Source organism: Sceloporus occidentalis, unplaced genomic scaffold (genome assembly GCF_023333645.1).
Source record: "Sceloporus occidentalis isolate IW3139 unplaced genomic scaffold, rSceOcc1.0.p SCAF_5, whole genome shotgun sequence".
Classification (NCBI taxonomy): Eukaryota; Metazoa; Chordata; class Lepidosauria; order Squamata; family Phrynosomatidae; genus Sceloporus; species Sceloporus occidentalis.
The window spans coordinates 36,908,270-36,930,477 of NW_028316985.1; the positions used below are offsets into that span (position 1 = coordinate 36,908,270).

Here is a 22,208-nt window from a genome sequence, read left to right on the forward strand (position 1 = left end):
CTGTGTGTGCACGCGCGTGTGTATTCAAGGTATTGTTAATACACGTGTGCACCAACATTACAATCATATATGCATTAATGTGATTGTTTATCAAAAACACATACACAAAGAAGAGCAAGGGAGACAGGCTAAGAGGCAACAGAAAACTTAAGGAGTCGATCCAACAACAACCATCTTTTATCACTACTGCAGCACAGCCAAGGCAGAGCCTATTTTAAAACACTGATCAACTTCTGCTTCGCACTGTACATGCCTTGGAAGGATCCTTTGGCAGGGCAGGGCTTTCTCTGCCAGATTCCAGTAAATTCACATTGGCTGAGACTAAAAGGACTGCTGTCAGCCAACAAATCTTTTCTCAGCACATTGTGATAAAGTGCTGAGAAAACTCACCTCTGTTTTGTATGCAAGAGGGCATTCATCTCTCCAAGGAGAAGGAAGAGGAAGAAAGAAGACTGTACTACACAAACATGTCACAGAAACATTAAGCAACAATAAATAAATTGCCTATAAGGAAAGGAAAGCCATATGTATATCAAACTGATTGAAAACATATAATGATTCCTATACTATTCATAATAAAAAGATCTAGACATTAGAAAAAATTACACAAAGTTTTTGTAGTGAAATACTGTAACTGTAAAGAAATGGTAACTCTTTCTACAAATATGATGACCCAAATCCATGACTGCTAATCAGTTACAACAGACTGAGTTAAAATGCAGTTCATTCCCAGACTGAGTGTATTGGTCTTGTATGCAAGTCCATAGAGAACAATGAAAAAACTATGAAACTAATTAGTCATTTGTGGGTTTTTCTTTTTTCTTTTTTTAACTCACACTAACCCAAAGAAGCTTCACAACATCTATGTTGGAACAATTCTGTGGTTCCTTTCCAGAGATCAGCACTCCATTTAATTGAGAAGATGATGTTCAGATACTATATATTGTTAAACATTTTTTTACTAAAAAAAAAGTCTTCCACATTGTTACTAAGATAAGTATTTTCAGGAATTACTTAGTTCAACCCCACTCCTAGACTAGAAAATCTTACTGATGAATGTGGAAAGGAATTGTGAATTAACAGGCATCCCTGGTTGACTAAAAAGTCCATGAAAGAAAGCCAAAAATCACTCTTCTTTTAAATTATAAATTCTTTCAGTATCTCAAGGCTTTCAAGCACACCATTTTTAAAAATACATATACTGTAGTCTAGGAGAATTTTATCACATGCTGCATAGTGCCTTTCTCCAAACTATTCTAGTTCAAATAAATACAGCACAGACTAAGACTGCAAGCAAGGGTGGGAATGACCTGGTATACTAGATGATGCTGCATTGCAACTCTCATAAAATCTAGCCAACAAAGCCAAAGGTGAAGAACAACATGCAAGGCTGCATGATTCCCACCCAAATTCACTATTGTTTGGCACTTCTCTATAAGACTGAGAAAAGCCTTGAAAGGAATATGGTATCAAGTCAGAACCACAGCATATCCATTCCCATCCTCTCAAAGATTTTCCAAACTACACAGCTATAAAATAAGATTTAGCACTGGGAACAGCAATCTGTCCTCCACAGATTGCTTATCTTTGTGCTGTCTGTTGTATTTTGCTAAGAACAGAAGATGCACAGCATAACAATCGCTGAGAAAAATCTGAATATCATTTCTTTAGAAGCAGATAGATCATATTATTTAGTACTCCAAGTAATAAAAGGGAACTGACTAGTCTGTTATCTAAGTGAATGCCCCAAGAGAAATACTATCATATTCTCATGGGAATTTATTTGGAAAAAACATTTGGTTTGTACTTCCCCCCTCCCCCCAATGTTGGCACTAAGACAAAAATAATATTTAATCTCTGAAAATGCCAAAAAGGAACAAGTTTCTCTCTACTTCCCCACAACATTCTCTTGGAAGGATCCAATATCCGAAAAGGATTGCTTGTGCAGTATGCATTATTAGACTTTATATAAACTAACCAATGTACATTTTTCTTGGCTGCATGCAAAGTACATAACAAATGGCCCAGAACTGTCAGGCAAATCTACCATGTCCATTACTAGGCCAAAATACTTTTTCCAACATGGCCTTAAGATGTTGTCTAGCTGTAAATAGGCAAGTTTATGAACTGCAGTAACCCATGCTCTATGACTCTAGAGAAATGGAATCTCTTTTTCAGATTTCATTTTTTTAAAGCAAGATTCTATCTTGGGACTATGAAGAAGGACATAGAAACATGGGAAGTTACTGCTAAGTTCCACAGATCAGTATGTAGGTCTAATTCCAGTGGTGAAGATATGGGCCTTTCACAGATCTACTCCCCTCAAGACTAATGCTTAAGCCACTACTTATTCCATCACCCTAATTCCATGTGTTGCCTTGACTTCCAGTAATGGAAGTGGGAGATATGCACAGTTCTTATATAAAAATGAGGACAAGACCATATATAGTATGTTAAGTATACATTAAGTACACTAATGAAATGTGGACTAGATAGCGTTAAAATTAAGTGGATTTGCAACTGGTTGACAGACTGAACACAGAGAGTGCTCACCAAAGATGGCTCTTCATTCTGAAGAAAAGTGACTAGTGGGGTGCTTCCAGATTCTGTCCTTGCTCTTGTGTTGTTTAACATCTTTATAAATGACTTAAGATGATGCAACAGAAGACATGCTTATCAAATTTGCAAATAACATCAAATGAGGGTGAGCTAATAGCCCAGGATGAGAATTCAAAATAACCCTGACAATTAAAGAGCTGGACAAAAACTAATATAATGAATTTCAACAGGGATAAATGTAAAGTACTGTATCTAGACAAGAAAAATGAAATGTATAAATATAGGATGGGTGAAACCTGGCTTGACAGTAGTACATGTCAAAAGTATCTAGGGGTCTTAGCAGACCACAAGCTAAACATGAATCAACACAACAGCCAAAAAAGCCAATGCAATTTGGGGCTGTATCAACAAGAGTATATAGTCCAGACTGAGAGAAGTGTTAGTGCTACTTTATTCTACCTAGATGAGACTTCACTTGGAATACTTTGTCCAGTTCTGAGCACCACAGTCCAAGGAAGATATCGGCAAGCCGGAACATGTCCAAAGAAGAGCAAACAAAATTATCAAAGATCTAGAAACCAAGTCTTATGAGAGGGATGACTGAAGGAGCTGGGTATGTTTAGCCTGGGGAAGAAAAGAGTGAGAGATTACATAATAGCAATCTTTAAATATCTGAAGGGATGTCATGAAGAAGAGCAAGGAAGCTTGTTTTCTGCTGCTCCAGAGACAAGAACACAAACCACTGGATTCAAATTACAAGAAAAGAGATTCCATGTAAACATTAGGAAGAATCTCTTTACTTTAAGAACTGGTCAGCAATTGAAGGAAGTGCCTCAAAAAGTGGTGGACTCTCCATCTTTGGAGGTCTTTTAAACAGAGGTTGAATAGCCATCTTTCAGGAGTGCTTTTGTTGTGTATTTTTGTATGGCAGGGGGTTGGACTAAATGGCCCTTGTGGTCCCTTCCAAATCTAAAATCCTATTATCCTACTTACTTTGAAGATCTGTGATTTCATTGGTATGTGTAGTTTTTTCACTAATATAGATCACAACTATTCCACGCCATACATAGCTACTATGAACAACTCATGACGTGACACCTTCTTTTTAGGGACATGTTTCTCTGTACTTAGCTAGGCTGGTCCTCAAAGGACACACAGTCTGCCTATTTGATTATATACAATGTTTTAGTTGTCTGGTAGAACTTACCAGAGCTTATGCTCTACTAATGTAGACCAAGTAAACTCCCTTGACACAATGAAGAAGTAAGATAAGATTTTGTGCAAGAACACATATATTAAATACATGCTATATAACTAGTTATGTAATCAAACGGGTATCCTAAGTAGGAGTCTCAGGAAAGCAAAGCATATAAAGGAATAAAGGCAAAAGTGTCAGAAAAATCAGTGTTCTATGTTTCAGCCTATGCACAGTCACACCTAAATGCAATACTGTACTAACATCAGGTACCTCATCATAACTTTCATGCACCAGCAAGATGATATAGGAAAGTAATCACAGTTTAAGCATGAGTCCAATGACATGATGGTTTGTTAAGTCCCAAGTGATTAAACAGAAATTTATCAGTAAACTAGTAAAGAAAAACAATCTGACACTGCACTGTCCTCTGACCTGCAGTCTTGAGGCAGAACTACACTACAGCAAAAGTGGAAGGCCTACTAAACAGCAATATGCCGTGTGTGTGTGTGTGTGTGTGTGTGTGTGTATTTAAATTAAATAAATGAAAGTCATCCCAAAGGCATTAATAGCTAAGAATAACCTAAGTGAAATTGCACAAACACGGTTTTATTTCTACAGCTATTGACCACTATATTTTCATGGGTATTTATAGGAATGAGAGTTTCAATGGAGGAGCACAGGCTAGCTGGCATCTCAAGGATTTGGTACTAGCACTTGATAGTTTAATGCATTCATAAATGACTAACCTGAGAAACACTGCTAATGATATAATGAAATTCAGGTAAAACAGATTAGATACTATTGGCCTAAGTAAGTAATTGGCATAGGATGTAGTAAGCAGACTGTGTAAGTGGATTTTAGAAGGATTATACAGAATGGTGGCAGTTCAGTTCATTAGTAGTTATCAAACCCTGTGGACAAGGGATACATCTACACTGTTATGATGTTCTAAGGTGCAGGATGAGGTGACTAAACTTAAAAAGAAATTTTGACACCTTTAGTAGTCTACTTGGACACATCTGTTCATTGAAAATGTGTTCCCACTTTAGAAAAGACTACAGGGTCTTAGAAACCATATAAATTCTGCAAGCCAGAAAAATGAGACTTTAGACATCTCACAGTAGAAAAATTAGGTATCACACTAAACATGTGACTGCTGGCAAAAATGTCAGTGTCACATTTATCTGTCTTGTTGCATCCTTTCCATAATGTCCACAGAAATCACCCATGTGCTGACATTACAGTGTCCTATAGAGCAAGAACAATCAAAAACAGAAAAAAACATATTGACCAGTTGTGGAAGTACAAAGGTAGAACACATAAAATGTATATCCTGAATTTTATTTCAAACTTAAACCTTGGCAGAAGCACACATGGAGCATAATAATAATAATAATAATAATAATAATAATAATAATAATAATAGAATGAAATATATGATCTAGGTAAACACAAGTGATCTGCTGAAATAAGAAAATGTTCCTATACCTATACCCATTCACCTATAATTAAATACTTCTGAATTCACTGGCAATTATTTCTATGCCTCTATCTTTATGAATATATAAAGCATATGGATTTGTAGGATGAGGTACAAAACAATGAATGAAGAAAACTCATTCATTTAACTCATTAAATTACATTCTTAATATAATGAAGTTAGAGCTTCCTTTTTGAAGGCAAACTAAATTAACTAGTTATTTTTTAACTAGTTACTTCCAAATTTGGAGCCACCATGACTATTGGGAGCTCAGAGAGAAGCAGCAGTCCCACTAGACAACTGTTTGGGAAAGGCATCTTCATGCTGCCTTTGAATTTGGTGTGTGTGTTATGTTTTTAACTTTTGTATGTTTTTATGTCAGCTTTTGTTGTTAACTGCCCTCAAGTCAGTGTTGACCCTATGAGTAAGACATCTCCAAGATTCCCTGTCCTCTACTGCTCTGCTCAGTTCCGGCAAATTTATACCCATGACCTCTTTAACAGAGTTCATCCATCCAGCATGAGGCTTTCCTCTATTTTTACTTCCCTCCACCTTTCGTAGCATTATTGTTTTCTCCAATAAATTGTGCCTTCTCATGATGTGTCCAATGTACGACAGCCCCAGTTTTCTCATCTTGGCTTCCAAGGAGATTTCTGGCTTGATCTGTTCAGAAGACCCATCTGTTTGGCTTTTTGGCCATCCATGGGATCCTCAGCACTCTTCTCCAGCACATCTCAAATTTATTTATTTTCTTTCTGTCCACTTTCTTCACTGTCCAGCTCTCACGTCCATACATGGTGATACAATGGCTTGTACAATTCTAACTTTTGGTCTCACCCCATTCTTAGTCTTCTTATGATCTCTTGACTACAGTTCCCGCTCTGTTCCATGTTTGATCCCAGATATGAGAACTCTTTTATTATTTCTATTTCTTCATTGTCTAGGCTGAATTTATGTAGATTTTCTGTGGTCATTATTTTTGTTTTCTTTATGTTCAGTAATAAACCTGCCTTTGCACTTTCTTCCTTGATCCTCTTTAGTAGCTGCTCTAGGTTTGTGATACTTTCTGCTAGTATTATGATGTCATCCATGTACCTTAGATTGTTGATATTTCTTCTTCCTATTTTCACCCCTCCTTTTGTGTCCAAGCCTGCTTTTTGTATAATATGTTCTGCATTCAAGTTGAACAGATAGGGTGAAAAGATGCAGACCTCTTTGTCAACTGGGAACCATTCTGTTTCTCCGTGCTCTGTTCTAACAGTAGCCTCTTGTCCTGAATGCAGACTTCTCATCAGGACTATTAGATGGGTTGGCACTCCCATGTCTTTAAGGATGTTCCATAGCCTTGATCTATGCAGTTAAAGGCTTTGCTGTAGTCTATAGAGCACATGCTAATTTTCTTTTGGAATTCCTTGGTGCGCTCCATTAGCCATCATGTTTTCAATGTGGTCCCTAGTGCCTCTTCCTTTCCTGTACCCTGCTTACATCTCAAGGATTTCTCTCTCCATGTATGGTTGGAATCTATGTTGCAGAATTTTGAGCATAATTTTGCTTATATGATTGGAGCTATGATCCTATAGCTCCTTTTTTGTGGATAGGGATGTATACTGAGCTTTCCAATCTGTTAGCCATTGTTTTGTTTTCCGTACATGTTGACATATGTTGGTTAGCACTGAAGTTGCTTCTGTCAGTGTGTATTGGAGCATTATATTTCACCCAAATCTGCCCCAGAGGGTCTCTCAACCATCCATTACAGTATACAAGGGAGCAAGGCAAACATGGTTTCCCTTTCACTGACAGATGGATATCCCTAAATACAACTTATGGTCCACACACTAAATTGTGGTTAATCTTGAAGTTACAAAAATTGTTTAAACCTGGATTGTTTGAATAAACTAAAGTCCAGCTTTTAGATCTCACAAGAGCTGTAGTTAACATAAACTAGGAGCAATGCTTTCAAACTGTGGGAGAAAGGGGGCATAGGAAACAAACAAAAAAACAAACAAACAAAAACTTCAGTGGTTTGGAGGAGATGCAAGAACAGAAGGTGTGATGTGGCTCATTCAAATATGATTCAGTCATGGCTTAACATTATATCCAAAACAAGGCCATAATTTATATATGACTGTCTTCAACTGGACATAAGACAGATGTCTCTAGGTTGTAATTCAGGATCTGAGGTAAAGTTCTCACACCCTGCTATATAGATATTTCTGTTCTAGAAGACAGCAGCATTTTGAAATATGCTAGCTCAGTTATTTTACTCTTAGCTTTACTTATAGAAATACAACTGCTGTGGATGTGTGTAGACCTAATCATAATTTTATATGAAGCACTGCATATGCTATGGATGTATACTAAACCATCTGCACAGATAAAATTTTTTACTCTTCTCTTTCTCCTAAAAAAAGTGTTTTTCATGGACATTCAATCTAGTATATCCCCAGCAAAGGGACTGTATGTAGGTAAGGGGTGCATTTTATATTCCCCCAAATACATTATTTAGCTTTCTTTCATTTATATCCCACCCTTCATCTAAGGAACTCAAGCTAATGTACATTATAATCTTCCTACTCAATTTGTCCTTCCACTGTTCCTGTAAGGATTAAGCTGATTTTGAGCCAGTTAATCAGAGAGCTTCATGAGGGAGTAAAGATCTGAACTCTCCTATCTTGCCTGATGTTCTAACCCTTACACTAAATCAGAGGAAGACCATATGTCAGATAGCTAGATTTAATCAGGGAGACTATGAGCCTGAGCCCACAGGACTAGAGCAAAGTGGTAAAGGATAGGGGGTCTTGGAGATGTCTCATTCACAGGGTAGCCATGAGTTGACTCGAAGGCAATTAACAACAAATTCTACTACTGAGCTATGGCCCTGCCCCAATAATGAAATTAAGCTCTGTGGTTCATATATACATGCCATGCTCTAATCCTGATGAAGAAACACGCCTTCTTCTAGAAATAAGTGTTTTTAAGTTAATAGTTTTGGTGTGAGAAGCACAATGTATTACCAAATGTTCAACTGTCAACTGTCCAGGCTGTTATTGTACAGTATCTGCAGGTTTACAAGCTCCAAGTCTGACAAAGCCCATCACATTTACAAGTTTACTTGGAGGAAAATGATAGTTCACTATTAACATACCAAGAAAATTAACAAGGGCACATAAAGTAGTTTTGAATCCTCTGATTTAAAGTGTAACCAAAAAAAGGGTACAACTGTTGCCCAAAGATTGCATTCTTCCAAGATGACATAGGGTGTTTTCAAGGATATTTAAGCAAGCTTAAGTGTACTTGATAAAAATAAATGTAATTTTTTTAAAAAAAAAACCCAGCCCTCAGAAGCAGATCTATTTTGGAACAAACTGCTCTGATCAGAAATGTGTTCTAGGAAGCCTGCCCGAAATGTAAAGATAATACCCATTTAGGTGAGCAAAACATGGACTGCCAGCAACTTGACCGCAACATTTTAGCTCTTAAGCATTTGAAGATCTTGGTAGTTCTTGCACTAATACAATGTGAACTATTTAAATCAGGGCTTTAGCAACACATTATTAAAGAACTAAAGAAATAATAAAACATAGGCTGCGCACTCTAGGTAATAGTGGTGAGAAACCTTGACCCACCAGATATTTTGGATGACAACTTCCATAATTCTTCTCCACTGACTAGGTGAAATGAGGCTTCTGTAAGTTGGTCTATACAAAGCCTCTGGAGAGCTAAAGCTATTAATCTATAGCTATTGTTAAATCTCACCAGCAAACTGAAACATGTCTGAGACAAAGTCAGGCCAGGACATAAAGAGAAGAATGCAAATAAGTAGGGCTGGAATAAATTGGTTCATTAATCCAATTGATCAATTAAAAGCTTTGGTCAACTGTCAGGTATTCCCACTGCTAAAAGGGGAATCCAGCAGTTTTTCAGCCTAGCTTCCCAACATACACTGGGAATGGTGCCTTCTTCTCAAATTTCAACAGATACCCCATGGCTGAATATTCAACTGTTCACTGATATTAAATTGAAAACTAATATAACTGTATTAAGACTTCATGGGCTGTGCCAAATACTCTATTCATGAACTGGACTTTTCTCTAGCTCCCTATCCTCCAAAGGAGGAAAAGTAAGTTCACTAACTGAGCCTTCCGCAACCTAGTGTCTGACCAAATGTGTTGGGAGGGCAATTCCAATCAGCTCTATCTACCATGTTGTTTGTTAGTAGACAAAACATACTGGATGAAACTGTATAAACTGAAACTTATTTCTTTTCTCTCTCTGTTTACAAAAATCCTTGAAATAACACTTTTCTTAAGGTACAGCAGACACTTCTGATCCATCCAATTTACTGCTGTTTTATAAACAATTTCATGCAATTATCTGTCTATTCTTATTAAATACATGTGAAAATGACTACGACTGGGAAGGGCAGTTATGAAAGAACTAGACAAGATCCTAAAGTATAAAGACATAACATTTAGTCCATTATTATATCATTATAACATATCTTAGTCTATTATAATTATAACTCTAGAATTTATATAGGTTAATTAATTAATTGATTACTGACCTGGACAGGGATTGATTAAAAGTTCTTTTAAATAGAGGACAACTCCAAAGGAATTTAAAATGTTTTTAAACTGAGGATGACTATGTAAAAAGGAAAAATGACTTGACCCTGGTTAAGCCATTTTATTTCTGACAGGACTCACTCTCAGAGCAGAAGTGTAACAAATTACCATATATACTCGACTATAGGTCAAAAAATTTATGCCCAAAAATTGACCCTATAATCCTGGATTGACTTATATATGAGTCAATACATGAATACTGCTTAGAAAGATTCTGATAGAAGCTCCATCCCATGCTCCATTCTCCATGCCTGGCAGTGATCTCTGAAAGAGCGGCAGTGTGTGTGTGTGTGTGTGTGTGTGTGTGTGTGTGAGAGAGAGAGAGAGAGAGAGAGAGAGAGAGAGAGAGAGAGGTGAGTCCCTCCTCAATCCAATGTTAAAACCTTCTCTCCCCATCCTCTTCCTCCTCTGGATCTCTCTCTCCACCAAAGAAACACGTCATTTAACTTCACTTCCCTCCCTTCCCAATCCAATGTTAAAGCCTTCTCGCTCCCTCAAACAAGCACCCCATTTCTATTTAGTTCCTTCCCTATTTAATCTGATTTCAACATTCACTCCACACCAAGCAAACATCCCATTTCCCTCTAATTCCTTCCCTTCTCAATCCAGTGTTAAAACCTTCTCCTCCAGCACCAGCGAAATGGTGTTATGTGGTTGGGAGAGGTCCAGAGAAGGAGAAGGAGGGAGGATAGTGGTGTTTTCCCCTTTACATACTTTGTTACATGTCCCTAAATTTTACCCTTAACTTATCCACAGGTCATATCAAAATCCATGATTTTGGCCCCAACAGTCTGGGATTCTGGAAGCTCAAGTCCAAAATCCCTTAAAGAACACAGTTTGGGGACCACTGCTGTATATATTCATCTATAAGTCTAGAAATTTTATTCAGACTATTGACCCCAAAAATCTAGATCGACTTATCCACAGGCCAATGTAAATAATATACTTTAACTCTTATTAAAAAGGGAATCATGCCCTGGTGAAAGGCAAGAGTGAAATCTGTCCTGGAAGCACTGACCTCCCTCTGCTCTCTCTTCCATCCAGCCTTTAGTGTGAGCCAAAACTGTTATGCCTGCCAGAACTGTGTAGGTTCTTTGGTATTGTTTTCCTTTGCTTTGTCATTTAGATCCTTTGTTGCATGTCCCTAAGTTTTACCCTCACCATATCCAAGAGTCATATCAAAATCCGTAATTTTGCCCCCAAACCTGCCCTAGACCTATACATGAGGTTGACTTATAGTCGAGTATATATGGTAGGTCCAAAGCACACTGCAGAAATAATCCATCTTGGGACTGCTTTAACTGCCCTAGCTCAGTGCTAGGGAATCCTGGGAACTGTAGTTTATTGTGTCACCAGAGCTCTCTGACAGAAAAAGTCTCACAAAACTACAGTTTCCAGAATTTCATAGCATTGAGCCAAGGCAGTTAAAGTGGTCTCAAACAGGATTATTTCTGCAGTGTGTTTTGGACCATAGTTACAGTTTCAAAATAACTGGGAATGTATGTCTCAAACGACTGGACGTCAAAGATGCTGGGTCCTTAGCCCCATTCAAGACAACCTCAAAATGGCATTCTACAAGAGACAAAGACATCCTTCCCCCAAACTTTCCAAGCTTTCAAAGAACTGTCTAATTAACAATCTGTAAGCCACTCTGACAGCCTTTTGGCTGAAGAGCAGGGTATTTATTATTATTATTATTATTATTATTATTATTATTATTATTATTAGGAGCTACTCTCAAATACAACCATGAACTTATAATTAATACATAAAAATTAGGCCAGCTTTGTATGAAGTCCCAGCTGTTACTGCAATGCTAATAATTCTGTGTGCAGACTGTAACTGGAAGTAGTAAGAATATGTATTGAAACCACAAATGACAAGCCCCTGCTCCAAACAACAACAAAGTGTGGGAGCAATGACGAGATGATTATTCAGGTCTTAGTACAATTAACACCCTTTTTGAACATGTACTTCTAACAAAGAATGGAAAAACGCTACTTGTTTACCTGCCCTCACAAAACTGCCGTCAATATACTTAGTCTGTTTAGGCCTAATTCTACCAATCTTTTCTATATATGAAATGTATTGTATTCAAAGCTTTTCTTATCCTTTCATCAGCTACCTAATCCATATCGAACAAACTACTGTCACTAAGAAACAAAACCTGCTCTCTACCAGCTTTAATTTAGCTCCTTAGTGCAGCAAATAGAGGAAACAGCTCTGTTGCCTAGACATTTTCTATTCAGGGTTTCTAAGCATGTGTGCAGCCATGCAGCCATGCTCCCTGCCCAAATATGACAGAAATGAACTCATGGCAGGAAGCCTGCTAACAGTCTGACCACCATGAGCCCAACAATTCAAATGTTTTTAGTATGGCAACATGCTCCCATATCTCTTTTAGCATCACATAATTCTGCTACTTTTTTGCTTTGTGCATCAACATAAATTCAATCCTAGAAATTAAAAATGACTTAATTTGCACAGGAGTACAGAGAGATCTTTCAAAATCCAATCTCTTCTCAATAAATACACTTGGTATCAAAAGAGGAAGGAGAAGTTTACATAAGTTACACTTACGAGGCATGATCCCTTGGCTAACCAGCTCCTCCCGTGTCCGTCGCTGCTGGAGCTTCAACTGTAGCACTGTAAGGAGGCAGAGAAAGAAATAAGACGGGAACACACTACTATGATATTCCACAATGCAGAACACATTTTCCTGTTCACTTTATTTTCTTCTAGCTCTTGAACATTAATGAGTAAAGAAACCCTCTCATCCACACCCAACTCTAACTCTTACAATTGCAGAAGTAGCCTCAGGCACCAAGATTTCCGTATTCTGCTGCAAAGAGTGGGGAAAGGAAGTTACAAAGCATTTTAGCAGGTTGATAAAAAATCCACAAAGTATGAAAACAGGACCTGTTGCTCAAGAACTTCTACATTACCAAGCTCGATTACAAATCATGAAACTGTAAAAACAAGAACAGACCAAACAAACTGATACGGATCCCGGAGGATGCAATCAGACCTTTATGTTTATCAAAGTAAATGTAGTCGATAGATGTACTTGCATACTGTTATTGTTCTGTGCCTTCAAGTCGTTTCCAACCTATGGCAACCTTATGGCAAGATTTTCTGTAGCTGAGAGTGTGTGACTTGCCCAATATCACCCAGTGGGTTTCCATGACCAAGTGGGGCATCGAATCCTGATCAACAGAGTCATAATCAACACTCAAACCACTTCACAATGCTGGCTCTCATATACTTGCATATACATTTTCATGTACACCAACGTTTTTAACTAACAGCTTTCAGATGCATGAATTGCCTATTTCATACAAGTACAAATTTGCACTATTATTATTACTTTTAAGCATTTCTAGTAATATCCAAAGTAGTTCTGAATGTATTTCAGCTATCCTTTCATTCTGACAATGCAACGGGTTGCAGAAGATACATTTTTTTTCAAAATCTCAAAACAGAAAGAGTGTCCATTTCTGAAGTATATTAGTAACGGTGAAACTAGAATAAGGAAATAATTATCCTGGTCAGTTAATCTCAGGGAAAAGTATGTGCCTCTGGACTCTGCATTTCTTTTTTTCCCATGCAGAGTGCTCTAACTGTTTTTAATCATGCTTTTAAAATAATATTATTTAATCTTTAACTTTTGTAAACTAGTTGTTATACCTTAGTTTTTCAAAAAAATATTGTAAGCCACCTTGAATCCTATCTTGCCAGAAAAGTAGGATATACATTCAACAGAAAACATAAGTAAATAAATAAATGTGCTTACAAAAGACATTAATAAAACTCAGTTAAATGACCCAAATCAAGCTATATTCTTCATGGGGTCATCTATACTAAGAAGCATCAATTAGGCCACTCCATTCAAAGAAGTGTGAGTTGACATAGGCATGCAAAATGCCTTTTAACCTTGGTTTCTGGAGCAACAAACTCCCACCCCACATTTGGGCATCATGATACATGCTGGATTAGGTTCATCTGATCTAACCAAATAAAGACAAAGATACAATAACCTATAATAAGCCAGCAATTCTACCTCGCAGTTATATGAAAATGTGGCTTGTTTTTGTTTGTTTGTTTTTTACTCTGCCCCTCGACTTTTGTGGGGTCTTGTTTTTAATTGTTTCAGGTTTTGTTTTCCTGTTCCACCTGGACAAATACAATTAGAATTCAATTTCCACAGGACAGCTGTATTAATCTTTTGCAATACTATGAAGAATATTACATTAGCTTGGAGACTGACTACAAATTTAGTATGACATAAAGATATATGGAATGAAGTCTATACCTATACATCTTTGAGATATTAAGTATAGCAACACTACATTTCCACACTGTCTTCCTTTGCAGAAAAAAAAATCTTAAATAACCTCACTGAGGGAACAATGTAGCAACCAAATGAGGCCCTTGAGAGGGAGGATCAAAACAGTACAGCACAAACTGTTTGAACAGGAAGTGAAAACACCCATTTTCACCAGATGAAAGCATAGGAGGGGAACTTAAAGCAGCCTGAAGGTGTCCAAAAGAGCTGCTACAATTCAATATTAAAAAGACACGGTCAGGTAATTCATGCTTTCATGCTGAAAAGGATGGAACTGGCACTTCCCACACCTCACTGGGAAACTCCAACCCATAAAAATCTATTCATTAATAAATATGTTAATCTTTAAGGTGCCAAAAAAGAGACTACTATTTTTCCTAAAATTATATTAAGATTATATTAAGGTTTGTTTCAACGTATCTCTATTGATTTAAAATGAAGTCTTCGACTTCACTTTGCATTGTAAACATTACCCACAGCTTAGCCCTGCATATAACACAAAGGATCCATTCTAGGATCCTTTGCGTATAACAAATTTCACATATAATCTGAACACCTATTTTTCTTACCCCAAAGTGAATGAACAAGTTTTCTCTCTAGGCATTTTCCAGGTTCTCCAGTGTGATTCTATGGTATGCTTTTGCCAGAAGCTGACCACAGAGTTGTACTGGAGGACCTCAAAATGTCTAGAAAAGTGTTCTCTTCAGGGATTTCTAGGTCCCCCCAGCATGACTCTGTGATCAACTTCCAGCATAAGCATACTATAGAATCATGTTACAGGACCCAGAAAATGCCTATGCTAAGAGAACAACACTCTTTCAGTCATGTATAACTGAAACCGTATAATAAAGAACAAGCATAACATGCAGACTTATTCTATATGAATATTTGTTCTGTGATATGCACAAAACAACTTCTGCATATCAACCAAACCTTTATCTTATTCATATCCTTACTTCCAACTCTTTCCCAACAACTGAGTTACTACTAGACATTCGGTAACAGACTGAGTAGAATGCTTCTTTACCAACAGTAGCTTGGAACCATTCCCCCTCCAAGTACTTGTTTTGAATCAAGAAGACAAGGCCGTTCCAGGTTTGTATGATCCCTCACTGCAGACCCGTAACACCATGCTGAAGTCCTCAATATGTGTGTCTCCTGATCCACTATTCTTTAGGTAGAAGCCTACTTTGGGCAGAAATGTGGAGAGAGGGGTCTAGGTACAAAACAGAAGACAAGGAGATGGAAACCTGAGTACAGCACAGCGGAGGAGAAGGGGGATGAGTGTCGGGAAATGTTCAATAGCGCCACATTTTGCTGCATCTTTCATTTTTATGCAAATGTATAGAATGTTGTTGCATTCTTTCAACTGGGTTTGTGTGATTGCATTTATTGACTCAAATATGAAATTACACAGGGCATGGTCATTATAAGGTCCTATATTTTTACAGCAGCAACACTGAGTTTTTAAGCCACTGAATGGTTTCATCTAATGGCTCCTACATTATTTATATTCATTATCAAATGGTGGGTTACCAATGCATATATAAAAGCCAAATGAAGTTCTCAAGACCCACATTCCATCTCTCAAATTCATCATTGACTTGTATTTGGTGTTTGTTGTTTTTAACTGCCATCACGTTTACTTTGGTTATAGCAACTGGTGAATGAGAGACATCCAAGTCACCCGACCATCAACAGCCCAACTCAGGTCCTGCACACTCAGGGCCATGGCTTCTTTGGTTGAGTCTATCCATCTGGAATGTGATCTCCCTCTTTTCCTATTGTCTACCACTGTGTCAAATATTATTATGTTTTTTAGTGAGTCATTTTTTCTCATGATATGGGCAAGTGGAAACCATTTTGTTTCTCTGTACAGTGGACCCTTGTTATACGCTGGGGTTTGGTTCCAAGATCCCCCATGTATAACAAAATTCGTGTATGCTCAAGTCCCATTAAATATAATGACATACCAAAATGGTGTCCCTTATAAAAAATGGAAAATCAAGGTTTGATATTTTAAATTTATACTGTTTTTTAACATTTTCAAACCGTGTATGCTTGAATCCGTGTATAAACAATCCATATATAAGAAGGGCCGATTGTATTCTGTCCTAACAGTGGCCTCTTCTCTAGAGTATAGGTTAGGCATGAAGACAATTGATTGTTGTCACACATCCATTTCTATGGAGTGATCCATAGTTTTTCATGAACTATACAATCAAAGGCTTTGCTATAACCTACAAATCACACACTGGTTTTCTTCTGAAATTCTTTGATGTGATCCATTACCCAATGTGTGTTTACAATTAGGTGACAAAATATATTTACTTAAGTTTAATTATATTCCATTGTTCTTGCAAAAGCAATTCCTAGCAGCTAACAAACAAACAATAAAAACATTTATTTCCTTATTTCTCTCCTCCCCTCCTAATAAATATTAAGTGTAAAAACTATTTGATGCTGGATTTAAAATCTTAAAAAAAGGAACACTTTGGCTGAAGTAACTAAAATGTCAGGGTGTTTAGCTAGTTTTTAAGCTGTCTTGTACAATAGAATTTGCCAGAAATGAGAGTGATAAAAAATCTGGAGTGCTATATTGCCTAATGGGGAAATCATTTTCAAGACATGTCAACATTTTCCTGCAGAATATACATAAACTCAAACCTTAGAATGGATGTGCAGCAATGTTCAGAAGACAGGCATTTGCCTTGTAAATGAAACATGATGCCATTTTGAAATAACTTGGAGTACAACACTTTAATCCAATGATAGCTGAGTGGGAATGTGAACTGTCTCTGCACTTTGGCAAATTGTATAGCTCATAAGCATTTAAGTGAAGCAGACTGTAAAAAAACATCTAAACTAAAGGGATTATATGACTGGGCAGTTCATCTAGGGGAAGAAGACCAGAAATAATAATTAGTACTACTGTACAATGTGTCCCCAACACTGTTGGTGAAAAGTAATGGGGAAACAAGAGATTTACTTCCACTTTCCACCACTGTGTCTTGCATAGTGCTTTTATAATGTTCAACAAGAAGACTCATAGAGCTTAATGCAACAAATCTTACAGAAAGCCATTCACTTTGTTAAATGAAAACATCTCACATTCCATCTTTCCTTTCATATGACGTTTAAAGCCCTCCATGGACTGGCCCCTCCTTACTTATCAGACCTTCTTTCTCCTCACCTTCCCACCAGGGCCCTCCGTTCTGGTAGTCAAGGTCTTCTGTCCCAGCCCAGGATTTCCTCTGCCCCATCCCGGATTCGCCCCTTTTCACTTGCTGCCCCTCACTCCTGGAACCTTCTTCCCCCACAAGCAAGAGCCATCACTTCTTTAACCAGCTTCAAAACGGAGTTGAAAACCATCCTGTTCAGAGAAGCCTTCCCAGGCATTGCATAACTGTCGCTTACTATTTGATGTTCTTTTGGTGCCTGTTTATCAAACCATTTCCTGTATTGCTATGTACTGTATATGCATTATCCTACTTAAGAGTATGTATTTTCCCTGGAAAATGATTAACCATCCATTATGAAGCCAAGCCCTCCCTCCAGTCCATCTGCCTTGGTCCAGGCCTCGGAGGTAGAGAGGAACTGCTGGACCTCTTACCCTTTCCCTCCACCACCCCCTTCTCCTTCTGTGTCATGTCTTTTTAGATTGTAAGCCTGAGGGCAGGGGTCCGTCTAACTAAAAAGATTGCATGTACAGCGCTGTGTAAATTTACAGCGCTTCATAAATAAAGGTTAATAATAATAATAATAATAATAATAATAATAATAATATGGTACAGGAGCAATTACTGGTATGAAATGCATTTTCTTTATACTTTCCTTTGCAAGCACAGTAAAAGTGGTGTCAATTTTTTTATTTTTTTTTTTAGTGTTATATTATTAGGAGAAACTTGAGGCAAGGAAATAACCCTTATTTATCTTTATATTCATGCCAAGGTAGTACAAAAATACTAAGAAAAAATGAAGCCCTTTCTCTTTGGTCTGAAAAGCAAGTGCAATAAATGAATAAGAAAGGTTCCTTTAATTACATTTGAGTTAAGATTTTATTCCGTTTCAGTTTGTGTGCCACTTTAGTAACCACTGTTACTTAATATTTGCATTACCAGGAGGATCAGAAATCCTCCTAAGAAATTTTTTTCTAAAAGGGTGAATACTAAAAAAAATTGCCACTAAACTAATTTTACCATTGTTTTTACCCCAACAACCTTATATAAGTGTAGAACAATCTCAATCTAATGTTTTCTTCCCCTTTTTATCTATTCAGTTTGTTCTATCCCTCAAAGCAATGGGAAATTATTATCATTAAAAGAGGTAGCTGAGCAGGGCAGTTGAGGACAGGGGGGCTTGGAGGAGTCTCATTCACAGAGAGCAATTAACAACAAACCAATTCCAGCGCTTCAAAGTGATGTCAAGAACAGTGAAACACTGCCACTCTACTGTCTATAGCAACCTATGCTACTAACCCAAAGAATCACTCAAAACTTTTTAAGACCTTCATGTCTCTAAGTATGTCCAAAGCATTGGTGGGAAGGTCTCACTCACATTCTACACTGCAGAATCTGGTTCTCGCACTGCCACCCTCCATCCAAGGTTACTGCCAGAGAGAAACAGGGCAACCTGAAGGATATGCCTTTCCTCATGCTGTCCTGGGAGGTCATGAGTGGCTACTACAATGCACCATTCCTGGTGGGGATTATGAAGTAATACAAGAGAAACATGTATATAGAGACCTGCTCTACAATGCCTCTTTACCTAAGAGCATTTCATCAAAAAAAGGACCCTCATAATGTGCTTAGATCAAAACCAACCAACCGGGGGGGGGGGGGGGGGGAAGTGTACTGAATTTAATAGCATATCCTGAAACAATTATGAGTGAACCCCAGAGTTGTTGATGATGTTGTACTAGGGTTACAAAGGTGTATAGAACACTCCCAAGACACTGTGAAGGACTGTCAGATGCTGGCAGATGTATAGATAATCATACAACAGAAGAAAATCAAAGGTAATGATTACAGCTAGAACACAACTTCTTTTCAGCACTAAATCTGTATTTGGGCTGCCTGGAGGGTTGCACAATAAGTGCATCACAAAGAGAATTATGCACATTATATAAATGTTAAATGTTAAAATTAAAAATGTTAAATATTAAACATCTGAACTGTCAGAATCAAGCCTTTCTGATGGATTCATTAGACATAAAACTAATTCAAGAGAAGTTGTGACAGTTACTCGTTCTATATGCATAACCTCTGTAACTTCCTGGAGTGCAGCACAATCCATTTTTACAATCTCACAACATCCGCCTCTGCAAATGTGTTACACAAGCACAGCTGGCTTAATAGGACTGCAAGATAAAAAAAATAGTAACAGTGTGTCTACTGAAGTACAAATGGACAACCCTGAGCAACAATTCTTTCCTAACTGGAGTGTAAAAACTGGCAAGAACCATGGGTCCTACATAGTCAGTCCTTAAGTTTAACTGACTGTCTTTGACTTAGGAGTGAAACAGAACAACCCCGAAGGGGCAGCTTAAGAAAGGCAGACTGGGGTTGTGGAATAGTCCAAAAAATAAAACATTTTTCATGGGTGGGCTGAGATAGTGAGACCTTTGCTTTCTGATGTTTCGTGTAACAAACGTTACTTCAGGCACAAAATTATTAAAAATATTGTATAAAATTACATTCAGGCTATGCACATAAGATGTATATGAAACATAAATGTATTTTGTGTTTAGACTTGGGTCCCATATCTAAAATATCTCATTATATAAGTACAGTGGACCCTTGTTATCCACTGGGGTTTGCTTCCAGGAACCCCCGTGAATAACAAAATCTGTGTATGCTCAAGTTCAATCAAATACAATAGCATAGCAAAATGGTGTCCCTTATATAAAATGGAAAAATCAAGGTTTGATACGTGAAATTTATACTTTTTAAAAATATTTTCAAGCCATGGATGCTTGAATCCATGTATAAAAAATCCGTGTATAAGGAGAGCCAACTGTATATCCAATTTTTTTGTCATTAACTGCCCTCAAGTCTACCTCGACTCATAGTGGCCCTGTGGATAAGACCTCTCCAAGACACCTTGTTCTCCACTGCACTGCTCTAGTCCTGCAGGCTCGGTCCTGTGGCCTCTTTGATTGAGTTCATTCATCTGACATGCGATCTCCCACTCCTTGTACTACTTCTACCTTTCCTAACACTATTGTATTTTCTAATGATTCATGCCTTTTCATGATGTAGCCAAATAAAACAACCTCAATTTAGTCATCCTGGCTTCCATGGACAGTTCGGGCTGGATCTGTTCTAGGATCCATTTGTTTGTCTTCTTGGCTGTCCATGGTATTCTCAGCGCTCTTCTCCAGTATCACATATCAAATGAATTTATTTTCTTTCTGTCCGCTTTCTTCACTGTCCGGCTCTCACATCTGTATATAGTGATGGGGAATACAATGATTTGGATAATTCTCACTTTAGTGTTCAGAGTTATATCTTAACATTTTAGAATCTTGTCCAGATCTTTCATAGCTGCTCTTCTCATTGTTTTTTTCTAATTTATTGACTAGTCTCCTTTCTGATCAATGTTTGATCCAAGATATCGGAACCCTGACTATTTTTATTCATTCACTGTCTAGGATGAATTCTTGTAGATCATCTATGGACATTATTTTTGTTTCTTAATGTTCAACATTAACCCTATCTTGACAAATACAAGTATTCTAAAATCCAAAACATTTATTTTTTACAGTAATTTCAGATAAGGGATATTCAACCTGTACATTTCTCTGTGACTAAAGCTGGGGTGGGGAAACTTTGGCCCCTTATATTTTCAGAAGCTCCAGTCAGCATGGTCAATGGAAGAAAATCATAGCAGTTGGAATCCAAAACATACAGCGAGCCAAAGGTTCCCCATCTCTAGTTTAAAATAACCCAATTGCTTTCTAGTGCTAAACTCCTACCCTGTTCTTAGCATTCCTCTCTAATCTTGGAACGCTACATAAAATGCAAAAGATACCATTGTATCCTCATTTCTTAGAAAGGACCTAAGGACATGTTTGGTTTACTACAGAATCAGTTCCAATTTGCTGACTGAGGGACTAAACAGACCAGTTATACGCCAGCATGGGGGCATAGGGACGTGACGTATGCACACCGGCTGCCCCCATGCCAGTGTCACCCCGTGTGCCCAAACACATGGCAGGGGGCATCACGATGCTCCATTACTGCAGCTTTTAGACATGCTGCACCAAAGGAGCACTGAAAAGCTATGGCCATGGCAGCAAGGGCGCCTTTTTGCTGGCACTAAAAGGAGCTGCATTTTGCCATTCTTTTTAGCGCCAGTAAAGCACTGGATCAGGGCCGTGGTGTGTGGTTGCTACGGCCCCAATCTGATGCTGAAAGGGGAGGCAGAACACCACTCCAAAGGGGTGGTCTGTCGAGTCCCTGAGCACCTCAAATACCCAAATTCTAATTTTCATTGCTGTTCTGGTCCCTCTCCAAATGTCCCATCTATCAAGCCTCGTAACTTGGAGACTGTCTCACTTGGCTAGCTTTTGAACTTAGCTATATGTCCAAGTAGACCTTGGCACTGTATTCTGGCAACCACCTCAAGTTCCTGGTCCTAAAGCAAGTTCAAAAAGCAGAAACAATCACCTAAGTGGCTTTGGAAACACTTATTCCACACCTCAACTTTTCCCTATCAATCCAATAAATTTGCTTTCAGACCTGCCACAGGCATGTTAATTTTTAAATAGAGATTTCCTCTGTATTTCTCCCAACAAGCTTTCCACCCTGATATCCTTCCATCTTATCCATAGGCAATGATGTCATCCATCTTCCACTTCTTCACACAAAACTCTTACAATCTGTCCTACTTACAGTAATGGTCTCTTCTTAATTATCTTTCACATCACATCTTTTTTTCCAATTAGCAACGGAGCAACAAACAATACCACATTTATATCGCATATATTTTAACAAGAAC

The 22,208-nt window shown here is 37.8% G+C and overlaps 1 protein-coding gene across 4 annotated transcripts in view; it reads right to left on the bottom strand.

The window, feature by feature from the left end:
• Nucleotides 1–22,208, bottom strand: part of MRTFA (myocardin related transcription factor A) — a 103,231-nt gene that overhangs the window by 22,034 nt on the left and 58,989 nt on the right. For all 4 annotated transcript variants that reach the window (XM_089523677.1, XM_089523679.1, XM_089523676.1 and 1 more), the window contains one exon: nucleotides 12,443–12,508. In XM_089523677.1, the coding sequence (XP_089379803.1) occupies nucleotides 12,443–12,508 (66 nt within the window). The remainder of the gene's footprint in view (nucleotides 1–12,442; nucleotides 12,509–22,208) is intronic.